The 20117-nt window shown below is 40.2% G+C and overlaps 1 protein-coding gene across 1 annotated transcript in view; it reads left to right on the top strand.

Moving 5' to 3' along the window:
• The window catches only part of fras1 (Fraser extracellular matrix complex subunit 1), a 229904-nt gene that overhangs the window by 90309 nt on the left and 119478 nt on the right, over positions 1 to 20117 (top strand). The window contains 2 exon segments of the mRNA XM_061672741.1: positions 979 to 1122; positions 6517 to 6666. Coding sequence (XP_061528725.1) covers positions 979 to 1122; positions 6517 to 6666 — 294 coding nt within the window.

Here is a 20117-nt window from a genome sequence, read left to right as displayed (position 1 = left end):
GGTTTGCCCACGATATAGTGTGGCGAACGCAACACTTTGCAGTGCATTCATCTTGTAATTCAATCATTTAGTTGCTATAGTCTCACACTAATGGACTATTGCATACAACACTGAATATTTAGCATTTCTCCTGCCCTGACTAATCAGGAAACTTTAGCTAGGCAGGCTTAAGGTTTCATTGAAAATTTTGAAGCTACTTTGCTGTCTGCCTGCCAGTGATCATTTTTAGCTGTGTGTGTGTGTTCGTGCATATTAGTTTAGGTGCATAATTTATCCTCTGTTTGCGTAAGGGCTACTGAAAAGTGAACATTTACATTCATTCATCTTCCGTTACGCTTATCCTCACAAGGGTCGCGGACGCGCTGGAGCCTATCCCAGCTATCTTCCAGCGAGAGGCGGGGTACACCCTGAACTGGTCGCCAGCCAATCACGGCATTTACATTTTAAGTTGATTTATTTGCACACAAACTTTGGTACCAAGGAAGAACGCCATTTGAAGGAGTTTTCTCCATTTTCCTCAACTTTTGTACCAAATTAAAGATGACATACATGGTTGGTTGCTTGATAAATTAGTTAGCTATTTGGTTCATGGATTGGTTTGTGGGATATATACCAAAATAGTTAATTAGTTAGTTAGTGGGTAGTTGGTTGGTGGATTAGTTAGTATTGCCAGTTGGTTGGTTGGTTTGTTGGTTGGTTGATTGATTGATTGGTTAAGCAGTTGAGTTTACGTTGGATGATTTTTTGTTTGATAGGTCAGTGGTTGACCTATGGTTGTTGAGTGTTGGGATAGTTAGTTGGTTGCTTAATTGAATGGTTGATTGGTTGGTTATTTGATCGGTTGTTTGAGTTGTTGGTTGCTAAGTAGGTTAGTTGAGTGGTTGATGTTTGGTTGGTTTCTCCAAGGGGTGGTGTTTTGATTGGTTGGTTGGGTAATTGACTTGATTGATTGATTAATTGATTGATTTTCTTTTCAAGTTCCGTGTGATTCAGACTGTCAGTCATGTTCCGGGACTCCTGATCACTGTGACAGCTGCAAGGACCCGAAGGCCGTCCTCCATCTTGGCCGCTGTTTGTCCATCTGTCCTGACAGATTCTTTCCTGATGGACAAGAATGTGCAGGTATTTTTTTTTTTTTTTTTATTTACTGCCTTTTTTCAAATTCAGTTCATTTAAATATGTATAAAAATAAAAATAAAATACAACATCCTGAAGATTCCACGTAAATAAAACCATCACGACAAAGTCACAATATGTTTTATAAAATGTTTTACTGAAAATTTAAATGCTTGTAAATTTCTATGCACGTGATATTTGAGTGTTTTATTCATTCATTCCTTTTCCGTACCACTTATCCTCACTAGGGTCGCGGGCGTGCTGGAGCCTATCCCAGCTATCTTCGGGCAAGAGGCAGGGTACACCGTGAACTGGTCGCCAGCCAATCGCAGGGCACATATAAACAAACAACGATTCACACCTATGGCCAATTTAGACTCTTCAATTAAACTACCATGCATGTTTTTGGGATGTGGGAGGAAACCGGAGTACCCGGAGAAAACCTAAGCCGGCACAGGAAGAACATGAAAACTCCACACATTTTATTTTCACTAAATTTGCAAAAAAAAAAGATGCACCCCACATATGTCATTTTTAAACATTCTTAATTATTCCACAAGTATAAAAGTACATTATTAGCTATTTGTATTCAAATGTAAAAGCAATCCAACAATACGTTTGAACTCAGATGCATTTTAGATTTTCTCTGATTTTTTCAAACATTCGCAACTCTCATTCAAGTCTTCCAAATTGTCTAAAATTATTTTTTTTTCATTGAAACTCCTCAGAAAATACACCATCGGGAAAAGTGAAACCAAATTCTAGTTATGCTTATGAATGTGTGAAAAAAAGGTCTGAATAAAATTTTAATTTGAATCATGTTTAGCTGTCACGCATGTCACCCAAATTGGATCAAAAAGATCTTAAAAATTCCAATTAAAATGCCACACTGACAATTTGCAAAAACATTTTAATTTTTGTGTGTTAAAAATGCCTGTTAATTTCTATGCACATATCTATATTTGAGCCATTTAATGTCAGTACATTTGCAATAAATAAAAAAAGCCCAAGTACTGTACATACATTATGAATATGCTTGTTATCCATCATGCTTGACTGAGGCCGTGTATTATTATATTATTATTAATTATTCATTGACCATCACATAGGGCTGAATTGCAGTTAACCTGCGGCACGGTGGACGACTGGTTAGAGGGTCAGCCTCACAGTTGTGAGGACCCGGGTTCAATCCCCGTCCCCGCCTGTGTGGAGTTTGCATGTTCTCCCCGTGCCTGCGTGGGTTTTCTCCGGGCACTCCAGTTTCCTCCCACGTCGCAAAAACATGCATTAATTGGAGACTCTAAATTGCCCGTAGGCATGACTGTGAGTGCGAATGGTTGTTTGTTTCTATGTGCCCTGCGATTGGCTGGCAACCAGTTCAGGGTGTACCCCGCCTCCTGCCCGATGACAGCTGGGATAGGCTCCGGCACGCCCGCGACCCTCGTGAGGAGAAGCGGCTCAGAAAATGGATGGATGCAGTTAACCTTCAACCAGCAACATATACACACACACACACACACCATAACCATGGCATTGTTTTCATACATATTCTTTTTATTACCCACCTTGACCGACGGCGTCTTTTTTGGTCTTTCCTTTTTTGCACCTCATTGACCAGCACTCTTGACTTTTATGACATATTAAGCCATAAATAGCAGCGTCGTAAAAGCTATCAGATGTGAAACACCGTAGCAAATGAGAGTACAAGCCGCTAATGTTTGCAATAATAACATGATTTAAACGCAAACACTCTTGACACGTACTTAACTTTAACGGGGACATTTTGCTTCTCGTTTCTGGGAACTGATTTTGCCAGCCGCGTCATCACCACATGGTCATACACATGTAAAAACAAGTTAAACACTGTTCATAGTAAAACATTGTTACCATTAAAATAGAAAAACAATAAAATAATCTGCTTAACTTCAGTGATGATGGTTTAGTGCGGGGCTGAATCTCAGTTTTTATTTTACGTTCTTGATGTGTGCCGTTTTTTTTGGTCGTTTGTTTGTTTGTTTTGGTAGCAGCTGTGTCAGAGAGTACAGAGATATTGCTGTGCTTTTAAAAAACAATAGAAAAAGAGCAATAAAGGTACAACTTCAATTCTTATTATAACCCTAACCCAACCCAAACGCTTTTTGGAAGGCAATCCCACTCAGTAGCTGAGTGTTAGAAAATATTAGCATTTTGAGCTCAGTTCGTAATGTTTTTTTTTTTTTTTTTTTTTTTCCCCCCTTTTCCCAAGGGGCCATATCTAGACAGGATTCCCATAAAACATTGACAGAAGGGGGGAAAGAAAAAATGGTAGTGACTGAAAACTTGGCGAGAGGAGAACAGCAGACTGGAAAAGAAAGTCGATAAAAACTACTTGTTTCATCTAAAAGTTTTAAAACATCTGTCATAAAGGTAATGACCCTTTGTATAATTAAAATGCAATTTAACTGCGGGCAACGTTAGCATAGCAACGTGTGCAGCATTAATAGTCAAGTGTAAAGCACTGTCAATGCATATATTAGCTAGTGAAAGTGGTTGACGTCTTTTTACACTTGTATCACAGTTTTAACGTTTAAAAAATGGAATGTGTGACTCACCTGTGAGGTACATCTGACTGAGCGAAGTCTTTTATTTACAATTTATTTATTCTTAATAAATCCACAAGTGCGGCACGGTGGACGACTGGTTAGAGCGTCAGCCTCACAGTTCTGAGGACATTAGGTTCAATCCCCGGGCCCGCCTGTAGTGGAGTTTGCATGTTCTCCCCGTGCCAGTGTGGGTTTTCTCCGGGCACTCCGGTTTCCTCCCACATCCCAAAAACATGCATTAATTGGAGACTCTAAATTGCCCGTCGGCATGACTGTGAGTGCGAATGGTTGTTTGTTTCTATGTGCCCTGCGATTGGCTGGCAACCAGTTCAGGGTGTACCCCGCCTCCTGCCCGATAACAGCTGGGATAGGCTCCGGCACGCCCGCGACCCGAGTGAGGAGAAGCGGCTCAGAAAATGGATGGATGGAATTGTGTGTTTTATGTTAAATTTTAAGTGAGAAAAATAATTTAATCCAATTTGGATGACATTAATGACAACTAAGAAATCCGAATGTGAGATGCATTTGACTGAGTGAAGACAGTGTTTTATTCACATTCTACTTTTTTAAAAATCTGCAAAAAATTTAGAAAATGTTTGGGGTTTTTTTCCACTTTGTTGTGATGGTCTGTTTTATGTGGCATTTTAAGGGGGGAAGAACAATTAATCCTGTTGGGATGACATGAATGACAGCTAAAAATGTTCCAAAAATTAGAATGTGAGGCCCATTTGAGTGAAGATCGAATGGAGTGTTTTATTGAGATTATTTTTTTATTTGTAATAAAACTGAAAACAATGTAAATGTATAAGATTTTTTTCCACTTTGTTGTGAGGATTTCTATCCATCCATTTTCTGTACCGCTTCTCCTCACGAGGGTTGCGGGCGTGCTGGAGTTTATCCCAGCTATCTTCGGGTGAGAGGCGGGGCACACCCCGAACTGGTCGCCGGCCAATCGCAGGGCACATAGAAACAAACAACCATTCCCACTCACAGTCACACCTACGGACAATTTAGAGTCTTCAGTCAACCTACCACGCATGTTTCTGAGATGTGGGAGGAAACCGGAGTGCCCGGAGAAAGCACACGCAAGCACATGGAGAACATGCAAACTCCACACAGGCGGGGCCGGGATTTGAACACCGGTCCTCAGAACTGTGGGGCAGGTGTGCTAACCTGTCACCACCGTGCCGCTCTTGTAAGGGTTTATTTTATGTTACATTTTAAAGAAAAAAATAATTTTGAAAACTTTTTTATTAATAATAAATCCTCCAAAAATTGAGAAAATGTTTTTTCACTTTGTCGTAATGAATGGTCTGTTTTCTGTGGAATTTAAAGGTGAAAAAAATTATTTCATCCAGTTTGGATGACATGAATGACAGCTAAGATTGTTCCAAAAATTAGACCATCTGAGTGAAGACAGTGTTTTATTGACAGTCTTTTTAATTTTTAATAAAGCCGCAAACATTTCCAGGAATATTTTTTCACTTTGTCGAGACGGTGTATTTTTTTGTGGGCATCGAAATTCAGTTCGATGTTGGCGCAAGCTTGTTATTCACATATTCTACAGTAGTAGTTCATCTCATTGCTTTCTTTGAGCTTTTCTGATGTAAGAAGAATCTCTCGTTTTTCTCACAAAAGTTGTTGGAGAGTAAATGTCAGCTCTGAAATACTGTAACTGCACCTCGGGTGGCATTAGGTAGTGGAGGGAAAAAAAAGTTTGGATCAATAAAAAGGTGAACTTTGTTGACTCCTAAATTTCAAATACGGCTGTGGGCTCTTCTTGCCGGCGCAGACAAATCCGATAAAAAAGACAATTTAAATACGTCATAAAAGTCAAAAGTTTGAAGTCGAGATGCACAAGTTTACATCATCGCCTGGTATACTTCCAAATAAAATAAAATAAAAGTCTTCCCATAGGAAATCATGGAAGTAAAAATAACCTGAAAATTGTTGCCCTCAGAATGGATTTTTATTTTTTATCAGGGTTAGGTCACATTTTAACAAGGCTGACAGTTATGCCAGTGTAAAAAGAAGTTAAACACCATTATGCGTAAATGAAATTTCCGTACCGCTTATCCTCCCTAGGGTCGCGGGTGTGCTGGAGCCAATCCCAGTTATCTTTGGGCGAGACGCAGGTTACACTCTGAATTGGTCGCCAGCCAATCGCAGGGCACATAGAAACAAACAAGCATTCACACTCACATTCACACCTACGGGCAATTTAGAGTCTTCAATTAACCTATTTAACCTTTATCCAGTTAAGGCAATTTAGAACAGATTCTCATTTGCAGTGCCAACCTGGCAAAATACCAATTAAACACTTGACAAAAATTAAAGGCATAAAGCGGAACATCTTCACATCATCATCATCATCATTAGCATTATTATTAGTATTTTTCTCAAACAAATTGATGAATTTTACAATTAAAAAAAAACATTTTATTTTTTATTACTTGTATTTATTTTTATTTCATTTATTAATTGTAATTATTATTTTAGAAAAACATAAATAAAATTATAAAAAGATACAGTAATAATAATCATAATAATATAGCATGATCATTACCATAATAAAAATAATGTTTTTTAAATGTAATTTAAACATTTTGTTTTTATGACTAGGCAAAAAAAAAGGCAAAGAAAAATAATTTAAAAAAAACTGTTTATTCTATGAAGCTGAGGTCATCCATCCTTGCATCATGCACGTGTGACATTTTTGCTAAATCCAGCTGCTACAAATAGTCCTTCCAGCATCATGACATGTTTTTGTGTGGACTCTTCATTTCAGTGAGCTCTTTTCCCATTTTTGAATCCCCAGCATGCCCGTCATCTTGCGCTATCTGCAGCAGCAGGTGGTCCTGCCAGTCGTGCGTCCCCCAGCGGCCCCTGCTGAGTGCCGAGGGTGACCAGTGCCTGACGACCTGTCCCGCCGGCACTTACCAGGACAACCGCCGAAGACACTGCAGACGTGAGTCCCATTTTTAAAGTTTTCCCTGGGTCAGCACTCGTCTAGTATTTGTCCCCGTTTTCCTCACTTTCCTTTGATTGTTTAATTATGATGATTTCTTTTCTTCAGTCACGATTCCACTTCCTTTCCACGAAAAGTGAGGCAGTGCTCGGTTAGATGAATCACGTAAACTTGCTGCGACTTGTTTATTTTCCATTGATTGCTTATTGATTCGTCCGTCTGGTTTCCCGGCGTCATTTATTTATCTTCACGTTTATTTATTTGGGAAATATGACATGACGTACGTATGCCCACAGCTTAACAACAACAATCATAAGAAAAAAGAAAATGTTTCCTCTTTCAATTCGAGTGAGCTTGAATGCAGACTCTTTAAATTTTGGTGAACTTTAATGTGGACTCTTTAATGTGGACTCTTTCCATTTCAGTGAGCTTTAATGTGAACTTTTTCTATTCTGGTGAACTTTAATGTAGGCACTTTGAATTTCGATGAGCTTTAATGCAGACTATTTAAATTTCCATGAGCTTTAATGCTAACTCTCTTAATTTTGGTGAGTTTTAATGTAGACTTTCATGCGGACCCATTTCAGAGAGCTTTAATGTAAACTCTTTCAATTCCAGTGAGCTTTAATGTTGACACTTTGCATTTCAGTGTGCTTTAATGCAGACTCTTTCAATTTCAGCGAGCTTTAATGCTCACTCTTGATGTCGGTGAACTTTAATTTGGACTCTTTGATGTAGACTTTATTTCAATGAACTTTAATGAGGACCCTTCACTTTCAACAAGATTTAATGCAGACTGCTCATTTCAGTGAGCTTTAATATAGACTCTTTAAGGTGGACTGCAGTGGACCCCCTCTATTCGTGGGAGATAGGGCGTATAATTGACACCTATTAGAAGTGCGTTGAAAGGAAAAAAAAAAAAGTCTCCCCCCCCCAAAATTCTTGTATAAGCAGTATAAACCACCAGAAAGTGTTTTGGGGATTGATTAACTCCCCCAAAAAGAAAAAACGAAAAGAAAGACAGTAATATATATATATATATAGAGAGAGAGAGAGAGAGAGAGAGAGAGAGAGAGAGAGAGAGAGAGAGAGAGAACATTTTGAGGGGCAGAACGGTTTCTCAGGGTACTCCCTAAAACATGCATGGTGGGTTGATTGAAAACTCTAAATTGCCCTCGTGAGGATAAGCGGTATGGGAAATTAATGATTGAATGAAGAAATGTATATACAGTATTTTATTATTTTTAAATTCACTTATTCGCTTCTATATTCCCATTTCAGTGAGCTTTAATGTGGATTCTTCACAATTTTAGTGAGCTTCAAACCCAGACGCTTTCAATTTTAGTGATCGTTAATTGTAACAGTTTCGATTTCGATGAGCTTTAATGCACAGTTCAGATTTCAATCAGTTTTAATGTGGACTCTTTACAGTTTCAGTGATCTTTAATTCTGAATTATTTCCAATTCTATGCAGTTCATTGCAGACGGGTTCGGCAACTTTAATGTGGACTCTTTCCATTTCAGCGAGCTGTCGTAATTAAGCTGTCAAATAACGGCTTTGATATGGTAATGATTTTTTTTCCCCGATGATTTACGTGTAATCACCTACTGTAACACATGATGCCTTGCGACTGTGTGAAATCGCATGCGGTGGGGGCAATTATCCACTTGGGCAGGTTCTGTGTGAAAGGCACAGACCGAGAAATGAGCGTGTTTAATAATGCAGTCCAATCTAACGTTGGATGACTTGGCGGCATTAGATATTACTGCTTGATTTCCCGCACTAAACCTCGGGGAATGCAAAGGTAAAATTGCAACCCCACATGATGGATCTGCTTTATAACCTTGGCAGAAGGAGGCGGCAAGAGAGGCGGGAGACTCGTTTGTTCTCGTGCCCTCCACACGGCCATTAATCAGGCAATCTGCCTTGGAGGTCCACTCGTACCCTCAAGCCAGGACCGATAAGTAAAAGCCAGCCGAGGAGGAGGAGGATGAGCCCCCGTGGGCGTACTAATATGTTAACACGCTCTGAATGGCTTTGGCTGCTGTGACTGTGGAAGTAGAAACCACAGGCGACTCGAGTGTTCTATTTCACACCTTAATGAGTATTGTGGAGAGGACCTCCTGGCAGTGACGAGAAGAGACAGCCGCCACGTTTTCCTGTCCAGCTTGATGTACAGAAGCCTCGTGCTGCCGTCGTCTTGCATCGTGCATTTGTGATGCCGATGCTGCGGCGCAATTCCGCGCTCATGCATTAATACTGGCTTCATCGAGTCACTTTTGATACGGCTCATATTGTACTAAGAGCAAATGAACGCGCTAGCAAGCACTCCCACACCAGCCGTGCATCCGTCTACTACCCAACACCATCTGTTTGGATTTGGTGTCTTTCAAGGACTGTGTGTGTGTGTTTCAATTTCAGTGAGTTTTCTTTCAATCTCAATGAGCTGCAGTGCAGACTGTTTCCATGTCTGTGATCTTGGATGTAGACTCTTTCCAATTTCCGTCAGTTTTAATGCAGACTCTCTCCATTTTAGTCAGCTTTAATGCAAATTCGTTCCATTTAAGTGAGCTTTAATGGGAGCTCTCTTGATTTCATCCATCCATTTTCTGAGCCGCTTCTCCTCACTAGGGTCGCGGGAGTGCTGGAGCCTATCCCAGCTGTCATCGGGCAGGAGGCGGGGTACACCCTGAACTGGTTGCCAGCCAATCGCAGGGCACATAGGAACAAACAACCATTCGCACTCACAGTCATGCCTACGGGCAATTTAGAGGGGATGTGGGAGGGATGTGGGTTTTTGGGATGTGGGAGGAAACCGGAGTGCCCGGAGAAAACCCACGCAGGCACGGGGAGAACATGCAAACTCCACACAGTCGGGGACGGGGATTGAACCCCGCAGAACTGTGAGGCTGACGCTCTAACCAGTCGGCCACCGTGCCGCCCTCTTGATTTCAGAGAACTTTAATTAATGTTTGCAGATGACATTGTGATCTGCAGTGAAAGCAGGGAGCAGGTGGAGCAACAGTTAGAAAGATGGAGGCATGCACTGGAAAGCAGAGGAATGAAGATTAGCCTAAATAAGACAGAATATATGTGCATGAATGAGAGGGGTGGAGGGGCAAGAGTGAGGCTACGGGGAGAAGAGATAGCAAGAGTGGAGGACTTTAAATACTTGGGGTCAACAGTCCAGAGCAATGGTGAGTGTGGTCAGGAAGAGAAGAAACGGGTCCAAGCAGGTTGGAACGGGTGGAGGAAGGTGTCAGGAGTGTTATGTGACAGAAGAGTCTCTGCTAGGATGAAGGGCAATGTTTATAAAACAGTGGTGAGGCCAGCCATGATGTACGGATTAAAGACAGTGGCACTGAAGAGACAACAGGAAGCAGAGCTGGAGGTGGCGGAAATGAAGATACTGAGGTTCGCTCTCGGAGTGACCAGGTTGGATCAAATTAGAAATGAGCTCATCAGAGGGACAGCCAAGGTTCGATGTTTTGGAGACAAAGTTAGAGAGAGCAGACTTCAATGGTTTGGACACGTCCGGAGGAAAAATAGTGAGTATATTGGTAGAAGGATGATGAGGATGGAGCTCCCAGGTAAGAGAGCTAGAGGAAGACCAAAGAGAAGGTTGATGGATGTTGTGAAGGAAGACATGAGGACAGTTTGTGTTCAAGAGGAGGATGCAGCAGATAGGCTTACATGGAAAAGGATGATGCGCTGTGGCATCCCCTAAAGAGACAAGCCGAAAGGAACAGAAGAATGCTGACTCTTGATTTTTGTGAACTTCAAGGCGAAGCGTTTAAAAAATGTTTTCTTTTTTTTTTTTTTCATTTTCATTACTTTGTTAGCTTTATTCCTGACTTTCAATTTTAGTGAGCATTAACATAGACACAATGGCATTAGGTTCAAATATTGACTCTAAATTTCAGTGAGCGTTAATGCTGACTTCTACGATTTAAGTGAGGCATAATGTTGACTCTTTCAATGTAAATCATCTTTAATATGGAGTCTTTCCAGTTTCAGTGAGATTTAATCTGGACTCCTTCAATTTTTGGAGAGCTTTAATGCTGACTTTTTTCAATTTCAGTGAGCTTTCTTTCAAGTTTGTTAACTTTAACACAAACTGTTTGGATTTCGGTGCGCTCATTCCAATTTCAGTTGGAATGAGTTCAGAGTATTACTGCATTTTGCTGCAGTTTTAGTTATTGTGGACGCCCTCAATTTCAGAGGGCTTTAATGCAGACGGTTTCTGTTTCACTATGTTGTACTCATCTTTTTCAATATTTTCCTGAGCTTTAATGTGGACTTATTAAATTTCAAAGTGGACTCTTTCAATGTCAGTGAGCTTTAATGCAGTTTCAGTGATCTTAAATTCCAAATCTTTCCCAGTCCAGCTTCAGTGATCTTTGACACAGTCACATTAAACCTCACCGAAATTAAGAGTCTGAAGTAAAGCTCACTGAAATGGAAATAATCGGCATTCATTTTGATTAACTTTAATGTGGACTGTTTCAGTTTCAGTGAGCTTTCTTTCAATTTTGTGAGCGTGAATGTGAATCGTTTAAAATTTTAGTGAGCTTTAATGCAGACTTTCGTTCTTGGAAATTCAGTGACCTTTTTAATGGGGATTGTTTCCATTGAGGAGAGTTTTACAGGGTTGCCACTGGGTCATGAAACCTCTTAGCCAATGTGGCTAAACTGTATAGAAATCTCCTAGCTACACTTGCATAAATATGTGTGGTTATGTGGCTAAACCTTTCGCCACACTTAGCCAGTCATCGTCACTGGGAAACCAATAAGCTTGTAACGATGTGGGCCCAATCAAAACTGCCTAGTCATCAATCAGGACTAGGGCTGAACGATTTGGGAAAATAATTGTGTAATTGCGAGGATGTTCTGTTTTTTTTATTATTATATTTTTTTAAATATTAAGATGTTGGTTTAGCATGCAATTTTTGGAGTAAGTTTATCTTCACCATGATTCACTAAACACAAGAAATAAATTATAGTATGACCAACACGGGCGGCACGGTGGCCGACTGGTTAGAGCGTCAGCCTCACAGTTCTGAGGACCTGGGTACAATCCCCGGCCCCGCCTGTGTGGAGTTTGCATGTTCTCCCCGTGCTTGCGTGGGATTTCTCCGGGCACTCCGGTTTCCTCCCATATCCCAAAAACATGCATTAATTGGAGACTCTAAAATTGCCCGTAGGTGTGACTGTGAGTGCGAATGGTTGTTTGTTTGCATGTGCCCTGCGATTGGCTGGCAACCAGTTCAGGGTGTACCCCACCTTCTGCCCGATGACAGCTGGGATAGGCTCCAGCACGCCCGCGACCCAAGCGAGGAGAAGCGGCTCAGAAAATGGATGGATGGATGGATGGATGACCAACACGACATTGGATACAGCCAACAAATAAAGAAGTATTTCCTGTTGGGCAGCCCTAAATGTTATGATGAATTGATATGATTAACAGATCTTTATGTTCCTATTGAATTTAAAAAAGAAAAACCTTGTATCAAATTGGCATTGATTTAACTTCATGCCTTGTAAAAATGTAATACTGTATAATGATGCTCTCGCCAGTAGCAGTAGCAGTGCTGTCAGCCGAGTATGGAGATGAAGGAAAAACCTTTCATCACCAAGATGTGATAATAAAATGGTCAACTATTTTAATTGTTGATTGATGTTCTTATTAATTACAGTCAAAGTGTTGAGATGATTCACTTATTTAATAATTCTCAAGAAGGATCTTAAGGACTTTATCTAGCTCAGGAAATTGGAGAATTTTCTCAAATTCAAACTTTTTAGTTGAAGATGTGAATATTCTAAATCTTTGATGCTAAATATTAGTAGGCTCGCTTCAGCTGTCAGACAATTGTAACATATTTCAAAAGCAGGAGAACAGGGTCTAAATTACATAACTAGCCTTTTGTCAAAATTTAACGAAAGTGAAGTGAACTAATTGCAGGACACATTGACCATCAACATTTCAAACATACGTTGCGGTAATGTGCTTTAATTGGGCGCCAATCGGCATCGGGTATTATCTTCCCCACCCCGTGAGCCTGTCTGCTTAGTGAGGAGCGGCTGGACGGCGGCTCTCCCGAGTGTGCATTTGGTGACGAATTGAAACAGTTTACAAAGCGGGGGGGGGGGACTAAACCACTAACAGCATTGATACACAGCAGAATGAGAGCGCTCATCTTAACTTTTATCAGGATGGGCCTTTGAAGTGGGCGATTTTGATTCAGCAGTGTGGCTAATGTAGGCAATATTCACTTCGCCACACATCCTGTTTCAATTAGCCATTGGTGAGGTGGCAAATAGTCAGCGTGAATACTGGTTTTATGATCTTGTCTTGTTATGTGAGTGTGAGAGAAAGCTTCTGGAAAGGTTCCCAGCAGATTCCAGTTTATCTTGCCACAGGACCAGGGCCACCCAGAAAAAAATGACTTTCTCATTTAGAAGGCCCCCCATGGTGCTTTTGTCTTGCTTTACCTCTGGCTCACACTTTGCTGCTGCTGCATGTAAACAATGTTGGCATGTTAATGGCACTGAGGAGGTGTGGCCTGAGAGACGCTTTTGTTCTTTGGACAAGTGCTTTATTCATGTCCCCCTGGCCAGGTACGCCAGTAACACATTTGGTGTCATTTTGACCGGAGTTTAACCCAGCAACAGCATTTAGGAGCCTGGAATAGAAAGACTGCACATATACCCCATCGTAAAATAAACAGGAGTAACATAAAAGTTGGCAGGCATATCTGTTGTAGGTAGACCCACAAAAAGTCTCAAGAAGCTATGTTGTGATATGAACAATAAGTCTGCCATTTAGATTTAAAGTAGCTATTTTGATATATTTTTTGCCATTTCTATTAGCCATGTCTATTATCAGTAGACCCACCAAAAAGGTTATCTTCAGGACAGTCGTCCCCTATAAAAATTCAGTCTCCTCCGAAGTCTGTTTCAATTGGCAACATAGAATTTGGTAGGGATCTTGGTAGGTGTGTCATGAGTAGGCTAGACCAGTGGTAGGCAAACTACGGCCCGCGGGCCACAACCGGCCCATTGACCTTTTCAATCCGCCCCACCAGGTTGAGCTGTAATGCTCAGTGGTTCCACTAAATTGTCCTGTTATGTCCAGTGGTTCCACCGAGTAGCGCACTAGGTACAGTGATACATTAAGTTGACTTTGGTTGTTCTGTTTTTACTCTGCAACGCCTCTTAACCCTTCTTCAACCATGAGTAGACCAAACAAAAGAAAAGTCGACAGTGATTGCTGAGCAGCGTTTCCGTTAACACGTTACTCCCAAATTCCACCATTTTGGGAAACGAGTAAAGTAATGCATGACTTTCCCCAGGAGAGTAACCAGACTGCAGTTACTTTTGAGTCTTTAATGTTCCTTAGCAAGTTGTGATTTGGTGCCGGTGACTCGAAAGCTCACGCTCCAGCCAATTATTGCCGTTTGATTGCTCACAAAGACTGCTGATTCCTAAATAAGGGAAAAAAGGGATTGGGACGTGATTGTTGAGTCTACAATGCACAGTGACGGTGCAATACCATAAAAGTGCAAAGAAATGCACAATTTCAGTATTGCCACACTATTTTTGATATTTTCCTTTGTAAAAAGTGAATTTGATTGTTGTTACTTTTTTATTTACACAAATAATACAGTTTTACTGGTGTGTTAAGTGCGCAATGCATTGCGGGTCATACCCAAGTGCGCGGTCATAAATCGGTCATGGAGGTTAAGGACTGTCTTACTGAAGGACTTACAATACTTATCATAAATAATATTTACAATGAAAAGTGAGAACTTTCAACTCCATTGTAGTCTGGACTGTGAGCTGGTTTAACGCGTTGCACGGCTCAGCAAAACACCTTTATCTGACAAACTGCCATCCAAGATTCAGTCACACAAGACCCTGAAAGAGCGCCACGGGAGCTGCAGATGGAACTGATTGATCTCCAATGTGATACTGTCTTAAAAGAGAATTTCGACTCTCAAACTGGATGAGTTTTATGCTTCATTAAGCGCAGACAGATTTCCAAAAATCCGGAAGATGGCACAGAGGATGCTGGTGATGTTTGGCTCCACATATGTGTGTGAACAGACGTTTGTGTGATGAACACCAACAAAACATCCTCCAGATCCCAGCTGAGTGATGAACACCTCAGATGTGTTCTGAGAATTGCCACAACAAAACTAATACCAGACTTTGATGCACTGGCAAAAAAAGTGATCAACAAAACAACACTGTTCCCATTAAAAGTAAATCTAAGTATTAACACTACAATGCCTTTTTTTTGGTGTGTGTTTATTTTTTATATGTAAGCATCTGGTTCAGGCTTGACCCATCTGTCAAATGTTATAAGTCAATGTGGTCCCTGAGCCAAAACGTTTGCCCACCTCTGGCCTAGACCCACAAAAAAGTCTCAAGAACCATGTCTGAAAAGACACACCAAGTCTGTTATTTTGAGTTTGAAGCACACATTTTGGGCTAATTTTGAACATTTCAAGGAGATCTTTAAAGGCAAACTCATAAGATTTTGAAAACATTTCAGTCCCTGAAATCCATTTGAAGTAGCAATGTTAAATTTGGTAGGGATATCTATCATGTGTAGACCCACAAAAAAGTGTCAAGAAGCCATGGCAATAAAGACAAAAAGTCTGCTATTTTGGTTTGAAACATCTATTTGAGGCTCATTTCGACCAGTTCCAATGGCTCTTCAAAGGCAAATTTCTCAGTTTTTTAAAATTCAGCCCCCTGCTGTTGGACTTAAGAATATGAAATTAAGCCTGTGTATCATGAGTAGACTCATGAAAAATTCTCAAGAAGCCATGCCTCAAAAGACACAGAAAGTAGAGCTGCACAATTAATCGAAATTTAATCATGATCACGATTTTGGCTGCCACGATTAAATTAACCTGATCGTTTGCAACGTTCGTCTGCATACCTAATGAAGCACTTTCTCGACAAGAAGTCTGCCAACCAACAGGGGGCGAAGGCATGGTTAAGGTTTCGTCAAGCGGCCGAAATAACAAGCGAGCGCACCCTGCAGTGAGAACCTAAAGTGACTTAGTGGACTCATGTGAGCAAGTCATGTCGAGAGAAGAAAGTACAGCAAAAATTGGACATGAGGCACATCATGGTGAGGAGCTAGTGCCTCAAAAGGATCAACATTTGTTGTCTGGACTTTGTGATTGCACTCTGTAATAGCATATGTATTCAGTTAGTCATTTGTACATTTTAAATTCCTGGGTCAATTTTATTTATTTTTTAAATGATTAATCATTTATTCTTTTCATCTTGCACTGAAAACCGTTTACATACTGTCTGTTGAAAAGTGCAGTACAGATACAGATGTTTTCCCTAACGTAATCAATAATTGTGATTAGAATATCGATCAAAATAATCGTGATTATCATTCTGGCCAAAATTGTGCAGCAATAACAGAAAATCGCAACCTTTTCCCGGCGTCCTTCAAAGACAAACTACTCCTAGAGAGTTCAACCAAATTTAAACCACTGTTAATCGACAAATGGAATTGTGAAGAATAGAATTTTCCTCAATGCATGTAATCATGCATTCTACAATGCATGTAGAATGCATGATTCTAATGATTTTTTTGCCTCATCTCCTGACATGACTAACCGACTGTACTATCCTGGTGGTAACACATGTATGTAACACAAGTGAGAAGGAAGCAAGCCCTAGATGACACACATTTAAGTCAAATAGGTTTTAAAAAAGTCACATAAGTGGAACATATAAAACGCATTCAGACTTGTAAACCAGCGTGTGATGCCCAGAAAGACGCAAAAGTAGCACACAAAAACTCTGCAGTGATTTCCTTCAAAGGAAGAAGCACCTCTTTGATAGTTTTGTTTTGGGGACGTGATGATATGAATGTTTTGACATTTATGTCAGGATTCCATAAATGAGAACAGGACTGTATCAACTACTTTGCTGTTTCTGGTAATGACAGTTACAATAACTGGACGCCTCGTTTGCCTTTTACTTCAACATCAAAAACAAGCTTTTTTTCTTGCTGATACAAGTTGTTTTCATTTTAAAAGCAGTTATTTTATTTTATTTGCAAAGAAGTCAGACAATTTGACATGGAGAAATGCAGCATCTCGAAGGTCTGGGCAAGAGGGGGATTCAAACAGAGGATAGGATTCCGGAGGGAATTGCCAACAGTCAGTTTCACACCTCTGTACCTTTCGCTGTTGTTTTTTTCGGTATTGGAGTCTTGAATAATTTACTTTGGCGCAAGTGTTACGATTAACTATTGAGTGCACAGGAATACACTGAAACAAGTTATGCTCACAAATATTCCATTATACGAGTCAGTTCCATTTCCTGTTCTATGATTACCATCAAACTTAATCACTGATACCTTACTCTTTTGTGATTATAACCCCAAAAAGACAAAGAAAAAACAAATCACACTTTTAGTTGTCTTTTATGTTATGGCCCATCACACACAGAAATCTCAAAAAAGCAAAGTAAAATCAAAATACACCTGTACATTTTAGTGACTTTGCTTTTTTCGTTTGTTTAGGTTGCATCAATTAAAACCAGTGATTCACGAAAACAAACTCCGTTATTAATATTATTGTGGTTTGATACTGATCCTCTTTGCCAAGCTGCTTTGTCTGCGCTCGCTTTAATAGCTCAAGCTTTGATCTTATTACGAGAGATTCAGCTTTGGTGGGTGGACTAATAGTGGTCAGTGGTTGGTTGTGGTGGTAGAGGTCTAATCGCATGTCCTTGCCTCATCCGGGATTATTTGGCGGAGGGGCTTTGGGCCTACTCAGATTAAACATGCTGATAACGTTTTGAATTCCAGCTGCACAGGAAAAATAAATTGCTTTCTCTGCAAAGGGGCAAGGTAAAGGACGCGTAATCCCCCCTTATGGGCTGCAGTCGACGTCCGATAGGGAGTGTAGACGCACACTTGAGTCATAAATAATACATTGTAATATTATATTAAAGCTCACAGGAACCTCGTGCTCATGGTTTTCATGCACTCATCACATTTTGACACTGTGCTTTTCTCGTGGTATATGGCGTTGGCAAAAAAGTTTGAACAGTTTAGTGTTTATCTGTTTAGGGTCACTGGTATGAATTTAGGCTCATCTGAGTGAATTCCTGTGGAAAGGTTTGTCAAAGTACAAGCCCTGGAATAAGTGCAAAATGGAAGCTCCATAGCAAAATGGCCAACTTCTTGTTCAATTTTGGACAGAGGTGCTTGAGACTTTTTGGTATGTCTTGTCACAATAGACATGTTGACCAAATTTTGCATCGATCGAGGAAACTAAGTGTGAGATGAAAAGAGAACATCATGTAATGTCATGAGAATGTGAGGTGAGAGCGTCGTGAAATGAGAGCATGAGTAATGTATCGAAAGTATCGAGAGCATCATTAAGAGGGAAAGATATAAAATGAGAGCGTCATGAGAAGAGAGCAAGACTATCATGAGATGAAAACATAAGAAAACACAATGAGAATATCATGAAAGAGCATCGTGGTGATATGAAATGATAAGACCATTATTAAATACTATTAGAATAGAACACAGTGAGAATGTCATGAAAGGACAGCATTGTGGCAGTATCACGAGATGAGAACTCCACCAGATGAGAGCATTATAAGATGAGAACATCATGAGAATATGAGATGAAGCGTCACAAAAGGAATATCATGAGAGCCTCATGAGAAAGTCATGGGGTGAAACATCATTAGAACACCATGAGGATATCGTGAAAGGACAATAGTGTGGCAATATTATGAGATTAGAAACCCATGACGAGAGCATTATGAGAAAAGAACATCATGAGAATGTCATGAGATGCAAGCTCATGTATAGAGAACATAAGAATAAGAGATGGCAGCATCACGAAAAGAGAACATCATGGGAACATGAAAACAGCATTGTGAGGACATCATGAGACGACCGCATCATGAGATGGGAATATAAAGTGCTATATACTGTATATTTACATATCTCACAGTGCGTCTGTGTATGTGAAGGCGCACTGAGGAAATGAGGATGAGAAGAAGAGTATAGCCACAGAGGAAGATTAAAAATTGAAGACAAATGAAAAGAGCCCGAAGCGAAAAGAAAGTGAGACCTTGGCATGCGCAGCCAAGAGAAATCACGTCGATGACGAGAGAGAGCCATGCTGGGAGGCTCAGAGAGCGATGAGAATAATGTGGGATGAGAGAGAAGAGAATATCCTCAGAGGAGAGCGTTATGAACTTCAATGAACGCATCAGTGCTTCATGGGAGTAGCGTGAGAAGAGAATGCCAGGAGAATATCATGGGATGAGAATTTTAGGAGTGTACGGTTAAGAACATCGAATGATTAAGATGTAATTACTGGACGTGCGTCACGAGAAGACGTGATTATGACAAGATACCAACATGCAAAGATGAGAAAAATATACAAGACATGATTACAAGAAAAGAGCATCACAAGAGGACATGATTATCATGAGAAGACAGTTTTTTGTTCTTTTTCAGAAAAGAGCATAGGGTTACGAGAAAAGAGTCTCTTGACAACACATGAGCATGAGAAAAGAAAACCACGAGAAGACATTATGCAAAAAGGCCATCATGACAGAATATGATCCTGACAAAAGTGTATCATGAGAAAAACGAGAGGCTTGCCCTTTGAGAAAATAAGCAGAGAATCGTGAGAGTAACATGTTGTAATGGGCCCTGTACATGACTCAAAACGTGGTTATGCTTGTTAATATTGCAGGAAAAAAAACATACTAAAGCATATCATTCATTAAAGGTGGCATATAGATGTCTGTTGAATTAATTCAAGATGGCTTTGGGAGCAAGATGAGGAAAAATTTTATCTCCTCGTCTTCATCACTAATTCATCCCTTGGAGTGTCTTTGAAGCCAACCTGCTCGGGACAAAAGTGAGCTCATCCAAAACAAACAGCCTCACTTCTATCTAACACGCCAACAGATCATTGGAAACTCTCACAAATACGCTTGATGGAGACGTGTTTCTTCTCGGTCTTCTCATGTTGCTCTTTTCTCAGAATGTCTTCTCATGATGCTTGTTTTATTTGATTTATTTTCAATTGAAATAGAAATAGTCTATGAAAACACATTTCTTGGAGTAGTAATTGATGGAAAACTCTGCTGGGAGTCTCACATAGAAAATGTCAAAAGAAAAATGTCAAAAACCATCAGGATCCTCGACAAAATCAAGGATGTCCTAAATAAGAAATCATTATACACGTGGTTTTCTCATCTCATGATATCACCACAATGTTGTCCTTTCATGATATTCTCATGGTGTTGTAATGATGTCAACTTGCTACTGCCAGCCCTGACCTATTGTATGGAGATATTGGGGTAACGGCTACCAAACAAATACTCACTCTGTTTTCAAGCTACATACAAAAAAACATATAAGAATTATTAA

Source organism: Phycodurus eques, chromosome 3 (assembly GCF_024500275.1).
Source record: "Phycodurus eques isolate BA_2022a chromosome 3, UOR_Pequ_1.1, whole genome shotgun sequence".
NCBI lineage: Eukaryota > Metazoa > Chordata > Actinopteri > Syngnathiformes > Syngnathidae > Phycodurus > Phycodurus eques.
Note: the sequence above shows the minus strand (reverse complement) of the source record. Positions and strands in the feature narration are given on the sequence as shown.